The following is a 17,654-nucleotide window of genomic DNA, read 5'->3' as shown; positions in this document are numbered from 1 at the left end:
TTTAATGATTGGATCTAAAAGAACAGAGCACATCTTTCCGGTGAGAGTCAGGCTACAGGGAACATCCGGTCGTGGGGATATTCAAGGCTGAGCTGGAAAGGAAAGACATGTTGCACGACATCGCGGAGCAGACTTGGCGGCAGTTGCCGAAGCTATGATTGGCTCGCAAGATTTATACACTGGACTGGAATACTTACAGTTGAAAGCATCGTAGTGCGATGAAGCTATAGGAATCATTTCCTGTCAATTAATTTCACATTGGCCCTGTCAATTACCACGGAACAAAGTCGCAAGATGTTCAGAATATTTCAGGACATCTCATTGCCATAAAATATACATGCAGCGCCGAAGTGCTCTATGGAACGCATCATGACTCCAAGAAAGTGAAACCCATATGCTATACCCAAGCCCACCGAGCTCTACAGATTCGTGAGATAGTCCTCGACTTCCTCGGGGCTCAGCTTCCTGAATCTAGGCCCTTGGGCGCCCTCGACACCTTCGTATCCCAGGAGCTTGTCCTCTGGTGGGCCCACAATACCAATCTCAACCGTCTCGCCGTTCATCTCTCCTTCTATCGTCTCTTTCAGCGTAAGAAGGGCGATGTGGATCGCATCTTCCAACTCCAAGCCCTCGGTATACCTCTTCTCTAAGAACGTCTTCGCGCTGGTAGCGCTCTTTCCGATAGCCGTCGCCTTCCAAGGGAAGTAGCTTCCGCTAGGATCAACTTGGTACAAGCTAGGTCCACCCTTGAGGATGCCACCCGTCTTGCCCGTCGCCCGCTTCTTCTCTGCGTCCGTCTCTCCAGAATCCTTCACCTCCGACTCCGGCTCGATGCCATCATCCCATCCAGCGATCAGCAGACTGACGCCGTACGGCCGCACCCCACCTTGTTGGGTGGCCTCCTGCATGACCCTGGCAACGTCCTGCACCAATATTCTCGTGGGCGGGTATTCATTGTAAACGCGCTTGTATCCGGTGTGCGAGACTTTGCGGGCTTTGTCGACAAGAATGCGGTAGTCTGGGCCCATGCCGGAGTACACCATGCCGACGTTGGGTGTTATGAGGCTGACTTTCGAGGAAGATTGGGAGTCGATGAGCGGCGATGACGACTTCTTCTCGGTCGCAAGCACGATGCCATTCGTTGCTGTGGATCGTCAATAGCATGTTCAAAGTATAAGAAGAGCTCCATGCCTTTGATTCCTAAGGATGTCACTCCTTGGTTGACGGCGTTTAAGGCATATTCTACAACACGACGATTAGGCAAAGCTGAAGATCAAGTAGCCGACACGGGCGGAACAGGAGCGCACCTATCTGTACCAGCTTTCCGCTGCGAGAAATGTCAGCAAAGATGCGCAGACAGGAGAGCTTCGCGGGGAAGGTGTTTACCTGGGCGAGAAAGTGGTGAGCGAGAACGAGTATCGATCAGCCATGGCGGGTGGATCGTCGATGAAGAAGACTCGGGGTTATGTAGAAAAGACAGCAGATGCCAGGGACGCAGGCTGTGAGGTTGTGAGAAGAGTGGTGATGTGGAAGAGAGGGATACCTCCACAGAGCTCTAGGCAAGCTCAAGACGACGCGTGCCAAGACGCTCACCGGCCCGATGCAGCTCCGAGCAACTCGTCTTTCTCGCGAGACATTTGGCAGCAAGTTTGCCCTCCGTCCATGCCTCCACCTTTCCTTGCCCTCCGCCATATGAGGCCTCCCCTGCTATTACTTCCTGCCGTATGGCTTGACCTTAGATATTTCGCAGGAAGAATACCTGACACCACTAATCGCGCTTGCAATCTTTATCCTGAAGGCCTCGCCGCTCTTGTCTCCTGACAGACCTTTTGCCCGCCGGTACTGAAGCCTTCAACGTCCCGATCATTTTCTCTATAGCTATCAGCCTACCATCATGTCTGCGAATGAACCCCAAACCATGCCGGGCTGGTATTGGCCAGACGATTTACCGAAGGCAGAGGATGAGGCGTCCTCAGGGACTCAATCCAGCACTCCACAAAGCAACAGTCAGCCCCAAAACCAGCGGCCACGGCGGAGGTTCTGGCCCCCAAGGCAGTGCCGTATTTGTCTTGAAACGGTGCAGCCAACGTTCCATACGGCACCCGAACATCTACCTGGTATTTTTCAACCCGGGCCATCCGTCACGTACGAGTCAGAAGAAGGGCGTCTCCTCCGACCTTGCAAATGCAAAGGCTCGTCCAAATACGTCCATGAGGGGTGTCTCCAAGCCTGGCGGCACTCTGATCCTTCCTACGGACGCCGCAATTACTGGCAGTGCCCAACCTGTGGATTTAGCTACCGTCTAGCACGACTAGGATGGGGCCGTAGCCTTGCTAGCAAAAGTGAGCACCTCTACCAATTCATTACTGACTCCATTTACTAAACCAGTGTTCTTCAAAAGCCGCCCAGATCTCTTTGACGATTGCCATCCTCGTTCTAGCCGTCTTCTTTTTAGGATTTGTTGCAGACCCAATCATCAATCTTTACCTTGACCCGTACAGTTATTTCTCTCTCTTTTCCAGCAGCCAGCCTGAGTCTTACTATGAACCTGAGGAGAAGTCGTCCTGGGTTGAGCATTTCCTCAAAGGCTTCACTTCGATGGGTGTCCTTGGATTTCTGAAAGTCTTGCTCTCAAACCCTTTCTCGTACTTTCGTTTTGGAGGGGGTGGCACTAGAGGCAGGACCACAGGGCGAGACAGGTACGAGCAAGTCAGTTGGATCGTTATCCTCGTTGGAGTGTCTACGTTCCTCTTTGTATGCCACCTCCTCTCCCATTTCGCAGAGCTGCATCTAACGGGGCTTTAGGCGATCTATAAGGGCGTCCGAGCATGGAGCCGTCGGACTCTAGAAAAGGCCGGAGAGCAAGTGATGGATGTCCAGCCTGACGACGACGACGACGACGACGATGACCAGGTTCCACCTCCAGAATCTGAAACCTAATGAGTCCCTCCAAGGCCATCAATACACTACTCTTTCCACTTTTCACAGACCCACTAGCGTGAGACTTCTTTTCAGTCAGTTGACCACTTATGATCCGAAGCTACGGTACTAGGTCATAAGTCTGGGGACACGCATTTATCACTGCTTGGCCCCAAACTTGCTCATTCGACACCACTGTAAGGAGCAGCCCAGCTAGTAAGCAACTAGTTAGTCAAGAAGCAGCCTAAATTGCACTACTTTAAACTTGACATCGCGCCTAAGGTTTTGACATTCCTTGTGGCACCCCAGGCAGTGGTAAACGCGTGTGCACAGTCCTATGACCTGTCACTGTACATGTTCCGCACATCATTAAGTTGTCATGAAGATCCCAGTATCATGTCAAATGAGTCACCGTGCGAAGATCAATCGCTCTGCGGTTTCGGGAGCGTTGCCAGCGTCTTGTTGGCACGTTCGCCGGCCGCGGTTGCACTGTCCATAGAAACCCTGAGCCTCAATGCTGCAGCCTTTTCAAGGCGAGTCTGAACAGTATCGAGGGACGTGGTTTCAAACTGGTACATATCATGCGAATATACTTTCGTTATTTTCCTTGTCATTCCTTCACGTTGGAGTCAGCTACGGCGAGTGTCTCCCATAAATCCAAACGTGTCGCTTCATGGATCAGTCCCCATTGCTGAAACACTCCTCATAATGCTGACTCTATGATTCGAAGTAAATTATCTCATCGATATGACCTCTCTAGAGAGTCATATTTGACGCATTTCCTCTTAGGGAATGTCGTTGGTAGTTGGAGTCACGCTTCTCTCCTCAAGTATATATTCTCTTGAAAGACATGCATTCCACTAACTTCCCCATACTCAGAACTTCTTCTGAACGTTCAATAACGTATTTCTCGATATCGAAAGCATAAATCTTAGAAACCACGAGCGTCCAACTCCTCACATAATATGAAAGCCCTGCAGCACCTACTTCTTTCGTTTGCCGCGCTTGCCGCTGCCGTCGACACGACTATCCAACCTCATTGCAACTCCGGTGGCCTTTCTCGCCAAAATGAAGACGTAGCTGTCGGTGCAATACTTGCTGCATGCCAGCAAAATTGGGCAAAAGACTGCGATATAAAAAAAGAGAACCATAATATGCGTTGCTATTCGAAAACGTCAAACCCACCTGGAGACGTCCAGGAAGGTTGCGCCGAATTCAACAATGCGGGGAAAGGAGATCAAACGAAGATGTATTGGCATTTAGCAGTCCATTACATCCCTGATTCTGGCTCAGACGCAAATGATAAAAACATCAGGCTTCCTATGGCAAGCTGTATCGCAGGACTTTCTCAGCTAGTACTCAACTGCGACAAGGGTGGAGACGTTTCTATAACCGACTTTGATGGACTACGCTGGATGTTCACGTAGGCATCTCCAAATGAAGATCTCTGGAGTCATTCTGCTTACAATTCCTCAATGCCGATCCCCAAGCGGGAGATTGTCCCGATAGTTACAAGTAGTAAGTCTTGCGGTGCAACATCTGTGCTAGAGAATGTTAGAGCACAGCTACTAACACTTAATAGCAAAATCACCCCCCTTGACTTGGGTAAAATTTGCAAGTGAGAGTAAGGCTTCGGCCGGATATACATCCGTTCTAGTATCATGACAACTGGGCTCATTGCATTCAGTTTTGCTTATTTGTTTTGTTTTTGAGATTCGATTACTAGTAGGGCTTCTTTCATTGTAGATTGTTAGTGTGTTGCTCTCTTTCATGCTTGTCGATTGGGTAGGCTTTATCCTCTGGTATTGTTCTCCCTCGATGGCGTTTCCAATTTCATGGCTGTATTGCGACGATACCCTGCACTTGATCAATCTTCTACATTTCATATGCATTCATGTTAAATCTGTTAACCACTGCTCCGCTGATGCCATTGTATAATCAGAGTAATTTGAGGAATAGTAATCCGGTCGCCATCGAAAGATTTCTATCGCAGGTCATTTCCCAAAACCAGTGTATCTCTTGTTTGCAGAATACAAATTCCATGGTTAGGATTCAGATGCCTCGCAGCAGAGTTCCATGCCGTCGTCAGACCCAAGGCCCATTGACAAATTCAGCATCCAGCAACGCAGTCTGCCTCAGTCAATCACCCAACCTGGCTCCAAACCTGAACGCTACTACGCAGCAAACCCAGCCTCCACACTACCGTATCCACCGACCGCGCGAGCAAACCCACTACCATCGTTCCCACTTTCTAGAAGCTCCCCGCAAGCTCCCGCGCCTCAAGCCTTCTGCTTTCCGCCAGGCTTCAGCACGAGAAGCTTCCGATCCGGCTAGCTCGCATCCTGGCCCTGCGCCTGCGCCGCACCCATACGCTTGACATGCTTGCAGTCAAACTTATGCTCAGCCCAATGCTTCTTCTGGCACTCAGGGGAGCAGTACGCAATATTTTCACACGCAGCGCACTTCCGCAGCGCCAGCTTCTTACAGATAGGGCAGGTCGGGCCTTGGGTTGCCGCCGCTTTCGCGTAGGTTGGGTTGTTGTTTGAGACTGTATCATAACCACATTGGCATTCTACTCTGAACATCCATATCTCAGAAGACCGGAAGGTCGTACTCACTTCGCAATTCCTAGATCTTCAACAGCTTCTGCACGATCCCTCCCTGCTTGTAGTGCTCCTCCCAGAGGGAATTTTCCGGATCCTGCATGGCGAGGAGTTGATCATGGAAGTTTTGGAGCTGTCGGCCGGGGAGATTGACGATGACGCGCTGCATATCCCAGAGGTCTTGGTCGAAGAGATGATCGAACTCAGCGGGGTCCCCGAGGTCGATGCGGGTGATAGGGGCAGGCATGGCGGGGGCAGAGGTGTGGTTGCTGGTGGGCTCTGGTGGTGATGGTGGTGGCGGCATGATGGTTGTGGAGATGGTTCAGTAGATTTTGGTAGGAGATGTAGTAGGGAAGAAGAAATAGGCACTATCATCGCGCTCGAGAGATGAATTGTGGCTCATTGCTGGCTCATGACATTCACTGCTGACCTGACTAAGTACTATCGAGATCTCGTCTAAATGGCAGGACTTCCGTCAGACTAGAAATTTGAAAATACTATGAGGCACCACAAGCGGTGACAGGGAAGTAGGCGGATATCTATAACGAGACATAGGAGCTGTGAATATCACGACATCAAACCCTACTCCTGGATACTCTGTAAAAGCACTTCAAAGAGTTGCAAGAGAAGCTCAAATAGCATGGCTTACGCACAAATGTGAAGGGGGGTGACTTGTCCAGCTTTTGCGAACATAGCGAGTCACGTTGATCAATAGCGAGCAGTAGTAACAAGCTGTAACTCAGCTATGATATAGGGAACCAAGAAACTATATCGCGTCCGGCTTTCCCTCAATTCTCTCAAAGTACTTCAAACAATGGTATGTGCTCTCAGGATGTAAAGAATGCCCCAGACCGGCTGACACACGATTCGCCCAGCCTTCTCAGAATGTATCGAGCCCTTCGAACAGTACCAGACAAGTACGAATAAGACCTAGCTCTTACTCTTCTTTTTTTCTTCGTCAGTGTCCACCGGATGGTGCGACCAGCATTGCTTGTTGCGCCTGACGCATTCTCTGCACCGTTTCGTGAGTCTGACCTCCCCGGTCTCGTACTTAGGCAGATCCTCCAGCGTTGCCAGATCTTCAACCCACTCCGGATCTCTCATGTCTTCGAATGCTCCCACCTCCTCATCCGTGTCGTTCCCTACTTTGGTGTACTTGCCCATTCCCTTGTTGTCCTTGCTCTCCCTTTTGTTATCCTTGCTCTTTGCTGCTCCAGACCTCAATGTCCCCGACTTCAGCGACTCCTTGAGTCTGCTGTAAGCGGCGTCCCTGTATTTGTCTTGACGTTCAGTGAAGTATGATGGCTGCATGGTGCCGAACACCGTATGGGCACAGTGATGAGCCTGCGTGCACGAGATAGCGGGATAGATGAACCCGCCCGCGTGAATCGATTGAGCCTTCTTGAATCTGTACTCCGGATCATTGTTATACTGGCTACTAACGACGATACTGATCCTGATATCACCACGGTTTGGGTAATCCTCGTTAACGACAGTCCAGGTGGCAAAGGCGCACCGTGTGTGGTAATTCATGTTGTGAGCTTGCTTGCACTTCGACTCGGAGCCTGCGCACTGGGGGTCTCTGTAGCAGCCACGGCATTTGATTTTGGGATTCAATTCGGCACAAGCGGGGCAGTCTGTTGATTGTGGGCGAGCGGGACAGTCCGTTAATTGTGGGCGAGCTTTCGTCTCTGGGTCAGTGTCCGTCAGCTCCAGAGCGTTGAAGCCTGAGATCAAGGCTGTCCAGGTGTTTTCCAGATGCCCGTGTATCGAGTGGCAAACTGCAGCAGCTATCCCATATTTTGACTGGCCGTCCTCCATTGCCTCGCGACGGAAGCCAATGTCCGTCTCCTCTGGGCGAGCGTTTGTCTCCTCTGGGCCGATGTTCATCGTCGGCTCTGGGCTAGCGTTCGGGCCTGAGTTCAAGGCTGTCCAGGTATTCTGCAGATGTCCGCTTATCGAGCGGATAATTGCAGAAGCAAACTGGAAATTTGGCTGGCCGCCCTCCACACTATCACGACGCAAGCCAGTGTCCGTCTCCTCTGGGCGAGCGTTCGTTCCTGCTGGGCGAGGTTCCGTCTCCAATGAGTGAATGACTATCCTCTCTAGGGGAACGGTCCCATCTCTGCGAATGCCTGTCTCCTCTGGGTCGATGTCAATCATTTCCGGGCGACTGGGCGGCTCGCCTCGGCCAGTATCCACTGGGCCAGCATTCGGGTCTGAAGTCAAGACTACATTCCAGATTTCTGATTAGCGAGGGAACATGGCAGAGAATTTCTTGAACTTCAGCTAACCATTGTCCGTATGATGATAACGCGTTACATAGATCTTCGACCCCACGACACGGATATCCGCATCCACGCCGTTCCTGTATAGTGGGTCCTCCAGGAAGAACTTTGCCTCTAGCAGGGCGGACACGTCGTTCTCCATCCGTATCACGAGCCGGCCGGGCTTGAGTGTTTCGATCTCGCCCTGGAGCTGAATCCTTTGGAAATCTTCGTAGCGCGGGTCAGCCTTGAAGCGCTTCATGTCCGGTGGTGGTAATTCTAAACGATCTGTTTTATCCAGTGCCCTGTCGTGTGCTGCGAGCCGAAATGTGTTTTCGCGCTCAGAGATTTCGTCGACGGAGTCTAACGCCACTGCTCTGAACATGTCTCTACCGTCAGGCAGGTAGACGTTCCAGAGAGGCATCCTGCTGGGCTGAGCGTATTGGAACCTGGATGTTGAGTTGCGGTGGTGGCTATCGAGATGTTGAGGAGAAGATCCGATACTGGCAGTACTGATAATGAGATGAGATTCATCTGAGGTGGCTAGCTTAACGAAAGTTGGCTCGTAATGGTATGGTAAAGATGATGCGGCGCGTGATATTTGGTGATGGATGGGTGATGAAGATGGTAAAGTGAACAGTGAGAGAGCGGGGAAGGTAAATATGTGGTGACCTATGCCTTCCAGACAGCTACGCTGACCGTTCTTCCCTCACTACTATATACACTTGCTTGCTATCGTTAGAGGGGACTCATTCCCTTTTCAGAATCTTACATGAGATGCAACGCGGCTGTTTTCAACAGGCCTGATACTTCGCTGCGTCGTCAAAGAAGGCGCTATGTATGTGTACACAGTTTGGAATGGTCATGGACTAATTCTCCTTTTTTTTTTTGGCAACGTGACTAGCCTTCAACACATCAGGTAGTCCTCGTTCTAAACGTTTGTGACGTCTCACAGTCTTATGCAGGAGGGGACTGTCCATTGTAAAGCTTCTAGATTGTAAATGCATACTCTACAAAGCGTGATGTAACTCCACGCTATGCTTATCCTCTGAAAGGGGCTCGAGAAACTTGAATACGATAAGAAACGCCAAAGTAATGCAAACCGCTCTCAAACATTGTAACTCTGAACAGTCTCCCAGTTATGTTCAGTTCGTCCTAGTGCCAAGATGCCCTGCATTTTATTGCCTGGCCCCCTGGTTTTTAGCCGCAAACGTCTTCTGGCGCTCCTTGTAATCTTTCACAAAGATGGAGCAGCTGACCTCTTGACACAGCTTCTTCCGCCGCATCGCAGGCAGTTTCGTCGCAAATTCGAGCCCGCTTGCTCGCTCTACTGCCTCCAGAGGAACCTCAAAGTCTTGCAGCGGCTTGTCGTTCGCAATCACCGCATTCGGCAGCACGAACGCGCCTAGGGCCACTTGACCGCCCACGCTCCCGTCCTCTGCAAATATGACTTTATAGAAGTGCGTCGGCACAGACACGTTCGGCGGGTTTCCAATGACCTCGTAGCTGACGCGCCACTTGCCATCTGCCTCGCGCTTCGGCAGGTACAGCGGGCCTGTGACAATACGCACGCTCGGGTAGCGGCCGGTCAAGCGGCGACAGAAGTCTTCAAAGTGTGCCCAGTAGTCACGATTGAAGCCATCGCCGACCTGCGGGCACATATTGCTGAGCAGGAAGGTCGAATCCATGGCCTCCTGGCTCCACTTCGCATCGGCGGCTGGGACCTGATGCCCGCGGTCGTAGCCAGACCGGAAATAGTCCTTCAATTTTGCGCGGAACATCTCGGGGATCGAGTCGTCTTCCACGAACACACTGTGCTTGCGGTCGCCATTGTGTGTTGATAGGGACAAGGGTGTGATATGTTCGGCGACCCAGAAGGGATTGCGGGTGCGGCGGTCGAAGGCAGAGGTGAGTGAGGCGGTGGGATTGAGGTCGGCTACTGGTCCCGGGAAGCCGTATTGGAAGAGGCCATTCGGGTCAACGAGGGGAGGTGATCTGGCGGCTACAGGAGTGGCCGGGTAGGGAGCTGGAGGGCCGGTTCGGGAGGGCGTCGCGACGGTTGTCGTTGTTGTCGTTGTAATGGGAGGTGAGGGCTTGGAGTCGTTCAGCAGAGAAAACACAGCTGCTGTTACTGCTGCACCGGCAGCAGCACCGATAGCGATTGATGCTTTCGACATGGCTGTCGACGTTGTACCTAGGTAGTGGAGAGAAGTTTGGTGGAGCTGCGAAGACTTTGTCTAGTGCAGGACTCGTAGGCGGCGCCGAAGGCTTTCAATAGTATTGCACTCGATCAGGTGAACTCCCGGCGCGTGCCCAAGGTTTCAGACGCGTCGTTTGGCGCCTTGATAATTCGCTGGCGCCTGTCTGAGGAGGTCATCTGAAGTTTTAGTACGGCACACTAGAAGCGCGCCACTAGAATGTACAGAACAGTACGCCGTAGTTAGCTAGGAATTTCAGGGACCATCGGTTCATTGTCTCCTCTCCCATTCCCTGTCTTCCAATGCAACATGTCCACATCAAATTAAAACAACATCTCACAAACAATTCGACGGTTCGTAGCCTATTGCGAAGGTTTGCTTTGTCTCCGCGGGAGAGTGAAATGAACGACAGATGAATGTAACATATGCCTATATTACTTATCGATATTGGCTCCTTCATACTACATCAGGGCAGTATCTACCAAACATCCCCTATGAAGCTCTATACCGGTATGATACGGGCTCAATGTCCGTTGAGCTTGCGACCCATGCGCAGAGCCATGGCCCCGGAGATACTTCGAGCGTTACCAACATTTGATCCACTCCGTGGAGCATCTCTAGGTCTGTCTTTCACTGGCAGGATGGTTTTAAAAAGTGTACTTTCGTCTCTATTTCCGCTGCTTCTCCTCATTCGCATATCGTATCTGCGGCCGATGCGGTTGATGGTCTAGCTATCAAAGGCCGAGCAGCTCTCAACGCACACCTAGCCAAAGCAACGGCCCGCACGACAGAAAAACTTCAAGTTCGTAAGGAAAGGTGCGACAACTTCATGCGCTCCACTACACATCACAAGTGTACTGACTGACTGCTGCTCTATGGTGATATCTCCGCCACAGACCGCAAACCGTATATCGCAGCTGCCCTCTGCCTAATCGGCAATCTCAAGAACAAGTAACATCATCAATGCGTTTCAAACTGGAGAGACATGAGATCATTAAGGAAACAAGGAACTCGAGCTACTAGTAAGGAGAAAAGGGAAAAAGATTAGGAAAGCGAACGCGTTGAAAGCCTGATCCTCGGTCCCAGCCCAAAACACGCTCTGCCTCGCTACTGCCAAAGAAACCCAGGGACACGAACAATATGCATTACCTAAATCTGTCCCGCATCCACCATTTTATCGATCTGGGCATCCGTAAACTCCAGCACTCGTCCGCTCGGTCCCCTGACATCGCCCAAGCGCGCACCACAAGTCCCATTCGCGCAACGGTAGAACAACTCCCTCTTCCCCCTCGCATTCCGGTTTCTCCTCGCCACTATTCTAGATGGTATGCCACACTCGCAGTGCCTATGATTCGGATCGAGGCCCCGATGATCGGCGAATCCGTTGAAACTGTCGCAATTCCGGTTCGTGCATTCCCTGTACGGTCGTCCGCTGTTGGGGTTCTCGGAATCCATACCTGAGGTACGAATCTGGTTGGGCGCTGAGCAGCGCCAACACAGCCCGGCATTTGGAGCAGGTCGCGCAGACGGTGGAGTAGGTCGCGCAGGCGGTGGGGCCGGGACGTGAACTGGGGCGGCCTTCGCGTAGCCACCAGAGGATAGGTATGGGGGAGTGGCTGGCTACTAGTTAGTTGAGATCGGCTTATAAATGCTGAGCGCATGAGTGGAGTTACCTGGTCTCTTCCAGCAGAACAGTCTCCCGAATCCCATGATGATCTAGGATTACTTTAGGGTATGAAGTCGTGGTGTTTGTCTGTGTAATTACCTCGACGAAAAGCTCCGCTTTAAAGAGCAATATTAAGTAGACTGACGAGTGAGCTGACGACAACTTCCGTAAATTGACAGAGATCGACACGCCTCTTGCAGTCTATATAGCCGCCCGTGGCTGGTATGCCTAAGCGAGCCTTGCTTAGCATTGCTGCTGCAGTGTTGGGTTTCGAGAGCCGAGCAAGTATACCAAGTCATTGGCCCAGTTGGGTTACCGATGGCTTGGAATAGTGGCTGGGAGTACGTGGGCGAACACGAAGGGATGCTCGCCTACTGGGCGGTTGAGCCACTGGCAGGAAGAAGACATGCAAGTAAAAAGAGTGAATGGAGGAGACAGGACAACAAGAAAGTGAGGGTTTGGGATACAGTGGCGGAGTCTCGCGGCGATACGCTTAAGCGCCATTGTAGATGACAACTATTATATTCGGACAGGAAAAGGGAACATTCATGGACCAATGAAACTATGTCTTAGCTGAGGTTCTTCAAGGAATCCACCATGCCGACGCGAGGCCAACCCTGGTAGTAAAGAGGTCTAGGTCGGCCCTAGTCATGGGGTAGAGGGGAGGTCTGGTCGGTAGTACACATGGTGTATCCGTGTAGAATTGCCTAGTTCGTGATGCGTGATTCGTCCCCGGCCAATCCTATACAAAAGCTGGAAATGAAAAAAATCAACACGATACTAACAATGAGGGCACCGGAATTGTCTCCAAGCAAAGAAGAAATTTCTTGCAATACAAATAGGACAGACCTGGAACTCACTAGATACTCTCTCCATCTACAAATCTGTTACACTGACATATAATCCGAAAGAAGATCCCCAACTCATCTGCTAATCGTTGACCACTAACTTCCAAAGCTCTAGCTACACGAGCCATCAGTTCCATACAGCTCCTGGTTCAATGAGTTGATCAAGCAGATCCCCTTCTATCTGAAGATATCCGCCTCCTTACTAAAATGCGGAATGCTGTCATTGAAATGTGGAGGGTACTTATCGGCATGCGGACTCATCAGGGCGATGTAATTGAACGAGTCGGAAGACTGATCCCATGAGTAACCCCGTTCATCGTTCATGCAGCATCAACCCCCCCAAAACCAACGAGGCGACCTCAAAGCTCACCATAGTCTCCAGTACGATCCTCAGTCTTAGCAGCGACATATCCAGACTGGAGCATACCATCCGCAGCCGTCGTTCTCGCCACCTTGAGACTCCCAAAGGCCATGACAATGCCCTTAGCTATATTGATAAGATTGACAGCATCAGCAACAGCGTGAATCAAGCGACTCCTAAAGCTGCTAGAGGGACCGAGTCGCCGGTAGGGAGAAGGTGGAAAGGCCCAGATGAAGGAGATGATGAAGAGGACCATTTCAAGACAGATGATGATTGAAGGTACGCCAATGATCCAGTCGAAGTAGGTAAGGCGGGGCGTGGCATCTCGAAGTGTGACGCGGTCTACTGCGGCGAAGACAACGAGTTCTAGTGTAGCTAGAATCACAAGTCCCTTACAGCATACGAGCTTTGGGCCGACGCGTCGGCCCTCGAGGCTCTTCTTCAAGCGGATGGAATAGTTGACAATGGCGGTGATGGCGGCGGAGGTGGAGATGGCGTTGACGATGCGAATGACGAGGCGGGCACGGCTGTAGGCAAGCGATGTGGGACAGAGGATTGCGATGGTGACCTCTGTTGCGATTGTTGTTGCGAAGACAATGACGGGGTATTGGAAAACAGCTATCCAGGCTCTCTAGATCCAAGATGTCAGACATATATCGATCATAGCAGTCTATAAGGGAAGGTGTACCTTGAGCCAGAGAGCGCTGCTCTTGCTTCTTCGGAGCTTGTCTCTGAGGCTGCTTGGGTTACCCCGACACCCGACCTCTACGCATAGATCACCGATCGTTGTGTTTGAAGCTGAGAGCGGATCCGGAACAATAAAGTTGACGCAAAGCAGGAATATTGAGGCGAGAGCGATGGTTTCGCATAGTTTTGCAAATGGCTCGATGTATGGAGCGGCAGTGTAGGACGAGATACAAGCAGGACCGAAGATGGAGAAGATGGCAGGGATCCATATGATCCGTATGATCCTAGGATTCAACATTCAGCATAATAACTACATGCATGTACGGCTTAGATACTCACAGCCTCTGCTCGGCAGGATTCGTGTAGTAACGGATATGGAGCCCCGTGAGAAACAAGGTGATAAGGATAGTCGCTCCGGTGGTGGCGGCAGCGACGATGAGGATGATGCGTTGAAAGGTGAGGCCATCAGAAAACGTAACTTTGCTTGCTGCAGCGAGGTGAGTATATTGTACTTCAAGTCCATAAGCTACGATCCTTACTCGCAAGTTTTGGCACAAAACAGCCAGGCTGTGATCGGAGTGATGGAATATGATATTTCATGGTGTCGAGCAAGTTGAAAAAGTATTGAATGTTTCTACTGAGACTCTTTGCAGAAGATGTGGAGTCGGAAGGAATAAGTGTGTTGATATAACCAAGAGCAAGAAAGCGGGTTGAGCATCCATTTTATAGGTCTCGAGAGGGGCAATAGAGGTACGACGTTCATACTGCAGCGTATTGATCCTCATCATTCGACAGACTACCGCACATGAAAACAGGATCGATGCCCTTGTTCAAGAATAAAACCTGAGGCTGTGGGCGTACGGAGTTATAGTGATGTTGGTGTTGCGGCTCGTGGACTGTACCCCAAATCATGTGCTCGCAGCGAGGTGCTGGTTTGGGCTTACAAAGGTTTGCAGTATTAAGAACCACTAGGAACCAATAGCATCCATGGACTAAGAGTCGACGATCTTCGTTAAGGCGGTGCTAGTCTTCGCCCCCAAACCCTGGGACCGTTTAAATCGGCGACCTGTACAGAATATACCCCCGATATTCAGTGCCGGCTCCGGTTACGCGCTGGCTCAGCCTCCAGCCTCTGGGATGGAACATTGAGATTCCCGTCCATGACAAGTAGATCCATGTCGTCGCTTTTTTTTCTTGAAATCGGCACGCTATTATAAGGATCGTCTAAACCTGTGAAACTAATCTCCACCTCACGATTGGCTTGGAGCACTGGCTAGCAGTATTCTATCGCATCTTGATCTTACTTGGAGCAAAGCTGCATTTGAAGTCACCGATTTTCACTGGTGGTCCAACAAGTCATCATACATTCCCTCCAGTAATCGCCTGATTACCTCTCACTGGAGTGCTGTACCACTATGCTGCTTTATTGTGACAGGAAGGTTTGCCTAAAACCAGTTGTCTGGTCTGCAAAGGTGTACGTACTAGCCCCTTCGCTCACCCTCTCATTCTGGCTCGGCTGATAGTACCCAAGGGGTGGTAATTGAGCGAACCGCTTGCAGAAATCGAATCCAAATTCGTCTGCAATCCGGCAGAGCACTCCGCTGACCCAAGACAACTCATATTGCTCAGCCTGCGCTGAAAGCATAAACACCAAGACACTGGTGTCGACGTCAGTCAAGATAGACACGAAGAGATTTGCTTGGAGTACTCACCATCCTCGTAGCGGCCCGAGTAGCTTGAGCAATTGTCTTCTGGGATGCTGCGGTTGCGTGAAGTTCTCTGTGCTACGGGCTATCTCTCTAGCTACATTAAGAGTAGTCATCTCATCGTGGGGTAGAGCGAGAGCATTGCTGGCGTCGGGCCTACGATGTGGCGGCCATGGGGAAAAAGCGGATGGAGTTACTGAGGGGTCTTGCAGCCGCACGACCAATTGAAGCACCCACAACATAGTTAGATGGTATTGTTGGATTTCTTCCGCGCGCTTGATATCGTTGTAATAGAAAACTCTGTCCAAGCATCTGGGCCGCTCGAGGTTGCTCACAAGACTGCTCCGAGGCATGGAAACTGTTTCGGCAACGACGTCCGGGTAGGTGGATTCCCAATTGAAGCGCCACTCAAGGAGACTCCCGAACGTGTCAATCAGCTTATGCCGAAGAGATTCTCGCAGAGTTTCCTCTTCGTTTGGGCCAAGGGGGTTGCGCGCTGCGACTGGGCCATTCCGCTCCAGGCGGTCCATATCTTCGGCGAGACCGGGTACGTTGGCAGAAACGTCGAGAATCAAATGTTCCGTCGTCTTCGAATTTGGCTGCATTGCCCAAGGAACTGTCTTCCATTCTTCTCTTTCTAGAAAGGTTCTTGTTCTAGTAACGAAAGCCTGTCCGATAAGAGTTCGTCGAAAGTAGAGGAAGTAATCGTGATCTGGCGCGAATTGGTGTCTTCGCGGACCTCGAACCTCCATTAGCTTTCCAGTGCCACCAACATGCTCTACCCAGCCAATGTCGCTCGTGTTCATGACCATCTCATAGTAGTAGAATGCTAGGGCTGAAAGCATAACCTGCTGACTCAACGACGCTTCTTCGGGCTTGCAGATCTCAAGAGCTAATCGATGAACTGCTTGACCGTAGAGTCGACGGCCTTGGTGGAGGAGCTGCATGTTGCTGCCATGCATTCGACCAAAGTAAGTCGTAGCGAGGCTGCTCACAGCAGTTTGGCCGAGCTTTGCCGAGTCGGTGGAAGCCACGGCAGAATCCCAAACATGCGAGGCGAGAGGAAAATTGTGGTTGTCGCCGAAGAGTGTTCGAATCAAATAGGCCAGACATATCTCATCCTGAAAAGGTGATAGTGTGGGTTGCTTGCTGATGGCTAGCTGCACGTTGGGAGTCTGACTGCCCTTCGGCGACAGTGAAGGCGCGTCTACGCTCGATACCTCCCCCGTGCGACTGCCGGCCTTGGATGACCGAGTGGATGATTGGGAGGCGAAGCGGCTGCCTTCGTCGACGAATGTTAGGTCCTTGGGGTAGCCCTCACATGGAAATCCGCTGTTTTGGCAACGCGTGCAGACGGGTTTGGATCTCATCGCATTTTACTCTGCGCCGGCGACATGTCTTGCATCCTCTGGACCGACCTAAAATAGAATTTATTAATTTTATTAGATAGTAGCTACTTTAGGGCTTTTTTTTACCTCCCCTCCCAACCATGGCGTCGGGCTAGTCTCGGTCGCGAAAGCGAGGATCAGTGAAGGAGTCCACGGTGATGCGACAATCTTTGCGACAAGCTTTCGGATAAGCGTTCTTCGCGCGATCTGACCGTCATCAGAAGTCAAGGAGGCCCGCAGATTGCCACAAAAGCAGGTGGCGGCGCAGTTCCACATCAGCGTGCCCTATCTGCCTTGATGCTGTAGATTTGGTCCTGCATGACGTATTCCATGCCTTACCTCGCCGACCAAACCTGTCAGGAAAGCCACCTGCAGCTATCCGTCGGACATAGCCATAGTCTGTACTATGTAGAGCACTCGCCAGCATGGGGTCCAGGAAACAGACCAATCGAGCCCCGAGCCTCATTCAGAGTCCAGTGGCCCCAGTCCGGCGTTCAAGGGAGCCCCGTGTCAAAAGGCAAGCATTGGGCCCATGGAAATTGCGAAGTAAGCCCTATCGCTTGTCAAGATAGGCAGAGCCTAACTACCGCAGTAGTGTTTCGTGGTTCATGGGTACATAATTGATGAATAGATGATTGTGTGGTTGATGGTCGTCGCCACTAGAAGGCTAAGCAATGGTGAGCATCCGCCAACCGCGTAACCTCGAAGATAGCTCCTAATTCGGTTAGACGAGAACGCATTACAACGTCAGCAGTGAAAAGGTACATCTTCATGCGCGGAAAGTCCTTTACTTTACCTTTAATCCGGTCCTTTTTGAGCCTGTGTAGCAGCTACTATAGAATATCTTCGTAAAGAAACGCATGAGGATACTGCTAGCCTCGATGAAGGGCACTCGCTGTTTAACATTTCTAGTCGCAAGCGACAACAACCGTCATGGCAGCGCGAGCTACGGATAGAACCAGGAGAGACCCGATGTGAGTTGCCGTCGGAATGCCCGAGGCACTGGGTTCA

At 51.2% G+C, this 17,654-nt stretch overlaps 8 protein-coding genes across 8 annotated transcripts; 2 read left to right on the top strand and 6 right to left on the bottom strand.

Moving 5' to 3' along the window:
- Positions 1-389: 389 nt before the first annotated feature.
- BDZ99DRAFT_503256 (N-terminal nucleophile aminohydrolase) lies at positions 390-1,529 on the bottom strand. The gene is made up of 4 exons (XM_033723949.1): positions 1,387-1,529; positions 1,308-1,327; positions 1,192-1,242; positions 390-1,144 (listed from the first exon to the last, which is right to left on the bottom strand). Exons 1-4 carry the CDS (start codon positions 1,428-1,430, stop codon positions 420-422), a joined length of 840 nt encoding a protein of 279 aa, XP_033570622.1. The 5' UTR covers positions 1,431-1,529; the 3' UTR covers positions 390-419.
- Positions 1,530-1,894: 365 nt separating this feature from the next.
- Positions 1,895-2,907, top strand: BDZ99DRAFT_363464 (uncharacterized protein; the record flags this gene model as incomplete). Its single annotated transcript, XM_033714714.1, has 3 exons — positions 1,895-2,342; positions 2,402-2,754; positions 2,806-2,907. Coding segments are annotated over 3 exons (903 nt in total), but the record flags the coding sequence as incomplete, so codon positions are not given.
- An 802-nt stretch (positions 2,908-3,709) lies between these two features.
- Positions 3,710-4,830, top strand: BDZ99DRAFT_168610 (uncharacterized protein). The gene is made up of 4 exons (XM_033712941.1): positions 3,710-4,342; positions 4,396-4,437; positions 4,502-4,533; positions 4,607-4,830. Exons 1-4 carry the CDS (start codon positions 3,885-3,887, stop codon positions 4,663-4,665), a joined length of 591 nt encoding a protein of 196 aa, XP_033570620.1. The 5' UTR covers positions 3,710-3,884; the 3' UTR covers positions 4,666-4,830.
- A 1,413-nt stretch (positions 4,831-6,243) lies between these two features.
- Positions 6,244-7,300, bottom strand: BDZ99DRAFT_468182 (uncharacterized protein). Its single transcript, XM_033721191.1, has one exon. It carries the CDS (start codon positions 7,053-7,055, stop codon positions 6,453-6,455), a length of 603 nt encoding a protein of 200 aa, XP_033570619.1. The 5' UTR covers positions 7,056-7,300; the 3' UTR covers positions 6,244-6,452.
- A 1,461-nt stretch (positions 7,301-8,761) lies between these two features.
- BDZ99DRAFT_468181 (uncharacterized protein) lies at positions 8,762-10,134 on the bottom strand. Its single transcript, XM_033721190.1, has one exon. It carries the CDS (start codon positions 9,964-9,966, stop codon positions 8,968-8,970), a length of 999 nt encoding a protein of 332 aa, XP_033570618.1. The 5' UTR covers positions 9,967-10,134; the 3' UTR covers positions 8,762-8,967.
- A 1,002-nt stretch (positions 10,135-11,136) lies between these two features.
- BDZ99DRAFT_399346 (uncharacterized protein) lies at positions 11,137-11,520 on the bottom strand (the record flags this gene model as incomplete). The annotated part of the gene is made up of 1 exon (XM_033716130.1): positions 11,137-11,520. A coding segment is annotated over one exon (384 nt), but the record flags the coding sequence as incomplete, so codon positions are not given.
- A 1,340-nt stretch (positions 11,521-12,860) lies between these two features.
- On the bottom strand, positions 12,861-14,149 carry BDZ99DRAFT_482059 (uncharacterized protein; the record flags this gene model as incomplete). The annotated part of the gene is made up of 4 exons (XM_033722458.1): positions 12,861-13,493; positions 13,551-13,833; positions 13,889-14,036; positions 14,089-14,149. The coding sequence occupies 4 exons, from the start codon at positions 14,147-14,149 to the stop codon at positions 12,861-12,863; spliced, it is 1,125 nt and encodes a 374-aa protein (XP_033570616.1).
- A 505-nt stretch (positions 14,150-14,654) lies between these two features.
- On the bottom strand, positions 14,655-16,821 carry BDZ99DRAFT_168467 (uncharacterized protein). Its single transcript, XM_033712940.1, has 3 exons — positions 16,731-16,821; positions 15,262-16,673; positions 14,655-15,207 (listed from the first exon to the last, which is right to left on the bottom strand). The coding sequence occupies exons 2-3, from the start codon at positions 16,623-16,625 to the stop codon at positions 14,973-14,975; spliced, it is 1,599 nt and encodes a 532-aa protein (XP_033570615.1). The 5' UTR covers positions 16,626-16,673; positions 16,731-16,821; the 3' UTR covers positions 14,655-14,972.
- Positions 16,822-17,654: the final 833 nt, after the last annotated feature.

The sequence above is a fragment of the Mytilinidion resinicola genome (genome assembly GCF_010093595.1).
Source record: "Mytilinidion resinicola strain CBS 304.34 unplaced genomic scaffold BDZ99scaffold_26, whole genome shotgun sequence".
In the NCBI taxonomy this organism is placed as follows: domain Eukaryota; kingdom Fungi; phylum Ascomycota; class Dothideomycetes; order Mytilinidiales; family Mytilinidiaceae; genus Mytilinidion; species Mytilinidion resinicola.
Note: the sequence above shows the minus strand (reverse complement) of the source record. Positions and strands in the feature narration are given on the sequence as shown.